This window comes from Primulina tabacum, chromosome 5, assembly GCF_025594145.1.
Source record: "Primulina tabacum isolate GXHZ01 chromosome 5, ASM2559414v2, whole genome shotgun sequence".
NCBI lineage: Eukaryota > Viridiplantae > Streptophyta > Magnoliopsida > Lamiales > Gesneriaceae > Primulina > Primulina tabacum.
The window spans coordinates 17,229,230-17,233,217 of NC_134554.1; the positions used below are offsets into that span (position 1 = coordinate 17,229,230).

General features: G+C 34.1%; 1 protein-coding gene across 2 annotated transcripts; it reads left to right on the top strand.

Annotated features, from left to right (window-relative positions):
* The first annotated feature begins 551 nt into the window (after positions 1-551).
* On the top strand, positions 552-3,354 carry LOC142547152 (protein PHOSPHATE STARVATION RESPONSE 1-like). Of its 2 annotated transcripts, XR_012820600.1 has the most exons (8): positions 552-1,386; positions 1,477-1,645; positions 1,731-1,807; positions 1,907-1,946; positions 2,068-2,122; positions 2,198-2,267; positions 2,375-3,034; positions 3,118-3,354. XR_012820600.1 is itself a non-coding variant. In XM_075655276.1 (7 exons), exons 1-7 carry the CDS (start codon positions 853-855, stop codon positions 2,549-2,551), a joined length of 1,122 nt encoding a protein of 373 aa, XP_075511391.1. In that variant the 5' UTR covers positions 552-852; the 3' UTR covers positions 2,552-3,354. The 2 variants fall into 2 exon arrangements, 1 of the variants encoding a protein (XP_075511391.1); XM_075655276.1 differs by having other exon boundaries at positions 2,375-3,354.
* Positions 3,355-3,988: the final 634 nt, after the last annotated feature.

Consider the following 3,988-nt stretch of genomic DNA (forward strand, 5'->3'; position numbering starts at 1 on the left):
TGCAGTAAATTATTGAATCACAAGCAGTTATTTTCAGATATATCGTCCAAATTTGAGTGGGGACAAGTAATTAAAAATTAGTATATTAAGTTACCTTGCAACTCTTAGGAAAATGAAGATTTAAAAGCGTGTGTAATTAAATTAAATTAAATTAAATTGTGTAAATAATATCATCGGTATTATCAATAGAATCTTTGCCTAAAGATCTCGGAGACGGTAAAATTTTCGTACGATTCCATTATTTTTCTCCGAATGTTTTTTTTTTTTTGTCCTTTCGCTTTTTCGTCCTCGTCTAGGGATCTTAGAATTCGAATTTTTCTGGCTTTTCAGATAGTAATTGTATGGAAACTTTTTTTCTGGGAAGTTCGTGAAATTCCCACTATGTAAAATGGCAAGCAGCAGAATCAGCTGTTAATGGAATTTTATATTTAATATAAGAATATATTCCAAGAACACTATTCTCTAATTATCTCCTAACTTACCACTATTATATTATTTAAAAATCATATTAAGAGTTTATGTATGTATGTGTGTATGTATCTTGGCTGAGTTTTATAACAATGTTCTTTATTTTAATCTGCTTTGGTTTTGTCAAAACTTCATAGTTCATACCTATCCAACTTGAAATAATCATTAAAATATATATTGCACTCAATAGTTGAAATATTCACATCTTATATTTCAAGATTTGCAGCATATTATAAAAGGCTTTCATGACAGATACCTGAATCTGATCGACATTTCTACTTTTCCATCGTTTCATTCTTATTGTCGCTTGTGTTTACGAAGAAACGAACTAATAAGAAGCAAATGATTTGATACATTTTCCTTTGTTGTTTTGTGATCCTATAAATGAAGGGAATGCAGCAGAACTATGGTTTTTCTAGCGATTTTTCGACAGAATTTCAATTTTGTTTTCCACAAAACTCTGGTGCTTGGTATCAATCTGCGCCCATGGAACTCGATACTCGGTTGATAGCAGCAGAAAACGGCTCACAGCAGAGGAATTTCAGGCCTGAAAATTTATCCAATACCATCATCAGCAGGATTGGATCACAGGCTTCTGCTTTTTATGCAACAGAATTTCTCATGGGATTACCTCAATTTGGCTTCCAAGAAAATAACTCCATTCCTTGCTCCCAACAATTCAAGATTTCTTATAGAAAAATACCCAATTTCCAATCTGATAACGGTTTATTATCAGTTCCAAGAACTCAAACTTCAAACGAAGTATACACCAGGCAGGAAGGATTGTTCGAAAATCAATTCATCGACCTGTCGGAGAAAGAACAGATTCTATACCTGAAAAACAGGCTACTAGGTGATCTTGATGCTTCATGTATGGGAACCCCTTCTGCTCCATTCGATGCAAATCAGGATCTTTGTGTAAGTCCTTCAAGAATTCGTTTTTTCTTTCATTTACACAATGACCCTTTATGGTCGATATGTTTGTCTTGAACTACATATTTGAAACAGGAACCACAAAATTTATATGCATCTCATTCCGCACATGTAAACGAGTTTGGATCGAGTACTAGCTATGCATCTCCTGGAGCAGTTTCATCTAGCAAGAAACGAATTAGGTGGTCTCCAGATCTTCACGGTCGATTCGTTAACTGTGTGAATCAGCTTGGTGGACCTGAAAGTAAGTATTCTTTTGTATTATCCTTCGTTTTCTCAACCCGGGATCATGACAGAGTGGTTTATTTGATTCTATACATATAACATAGAGGCAACACCGAAGGCCATACTAAATCTGATGGATACTGAAGGACTTACAATCTTTCATGTCAAAAGCCATTTGCAGGTACACAATACTGAACCACGTCACTTTCTTGAAAATGGTTTATCTAATAAAATTTCTGAACCAGTATTTGTTTTTTGCCATATTTCTATCTACTTCCAGAAATATCGAAATGCTAAGTACATACAAGAATATGTTGAAGGTATGTAACATTATTCAGGTTTCTCAATTCATCAGGAAAGTAGTACTTTTTTCAATGGAAACTTTAGCTTTTTCCAATATTAGTAATAAATATGATCAACTGTGTTTTCCTGATCACGCAGAAAAATCTGAGAAGAAAACAAGTACAAGTAATGAATCGCTGGTCGACGTCCAAACGTAAGAGTACGTTTTTCCTTGTCATTTGGATCAAAACCAGTCTTTTAATTAGTATTTAAATGTTATTTTTGGCAGTGGAATGCAACTTAAGGAGGCATTGCAGCAGCAATTAGATTTCCAAAGGCATCTTTATGAGCAGCTAGAGGTACATAAAATTCGACATTGTTCCAATGTAGCTCCTTCGACATAAGATATTGTAAAGTTAACTATGAATAATTTCTTCAAATTTCTTTGCATCTCCGTGGTACGCAGACTCAAAGAAACTTACAGATAAGGATCGAAGAACAAACCAAGCAGCTCAAAAAGTTGTTTGAGCAGCAACAAAAAACGGGGAAAAGCTCAGTGGATCCGAGTTATCCTGACAGCAAGTATCCTGAAAACACATCAACTACACTTGAAGACATAAGTTTCCCTTCAAAAGTAGTCTAGCTAGTTGCCATCGAAAAACGAACATCAAGCAAAGTCCAGTGTAAAGTAATGTAATCATCAAATCTCTTCTAAGGCAACTTGTACAGTTTTATATATTCGCCAGCTCGAAAAAAAAAAACACAACTCGTTTCGTGATTCATTAGAGTACACATCTCGTGTATTCGGAGTACAGTTGCATAGTTTTCTATTAATTGGATAAGGAAAGATCTTCGATAAGTATGATAACAATTTCAATAAGGAAATAACTTTTTCCTTAATTAAGCTAATCAAGGTTTCTTACAAATATATGGTTTGCACTGCCTTTTATTAATGCACTAGAGTTTTATCTTTATTTTTCCTGAGCCCAACTATGAGTAGAGCGTCGAAAGACCACGCCGAAAACTCTTTTGGTGCCCATTGTTTCCATTCACGTGTTTGTTGAGTGTTTGCAGAAGCTCGGTTTGGGATTTCGACCATGTCGGATAGAAGAAACCTTTTGAGAAGGTAACACTTCTACCTCACTTTTTCAGGTTTTAACATTGGCTTTGTCTATGGGAACGTTGATTACCAAACAATACACAATAAAGGAGAAGAAAGGGTTTTCGGATTTATCGCATGGCCATGCAAATCAGCCAACATGCGGAAATGATAGCGACTGGATCGAGTTCAAATTTGGTATGCACCTTTATAATTCCGTGAAATGAATTCTGAATGGTGGACGTCGAGATTGGTCGCTTGTCGAATCAGGTTCAGACCGTGGAGCATAAGATGTTTTTTTCTCGCACAGTTTTCGTGCAGACTGCTTGAGAAAACCCTTGTGTGAAACCTAAGGCCATCTCCGACCATAAATCTATTTTGGTGTAGTTTTTGCACCAAAATATAACATCCAACCCATTTACTTCAAATCTTACCCTAAAAAGTATATTCCTAGAATATTCTTTTTGTTTACTATTTATTTATAAATTTAACAATTTAATTATAATTAATGTTAACATTAGTATTATAATTATAATTTTATTTTTATTAATAGCTAAATTTATTTATTTGATTATTATATACATATTAACTCTAATATTTATAATACGAATTAACACAAATGCTTCATTACTAAAATTGACATAATTTTAATACAGATAATTTATTTTTAGAACTTAATATGAATCCAAATTCAAACATCTGAACATATCTATATTCCTCCCACAAATGATCAATTAAAGCATTTCGTAGTGCATAGTGAGAATCTTTGTCTTTTATCTTTTATATCGAGCGAGAAATTCTTGAAATCTGATATTCTCATCGACAACCTATTTCTACATCCGGAGTTGGTGCTTCTCTCATATCTTCAATGGGTGCGCTAAGGTCACGTTGTCGATGAGAATATTTACGTTGTCGATGAGGTCACGTTGTCGATGAGGTGCTTCTCTCATATCTTCCAATTATGTATTATCTTTGTATTTT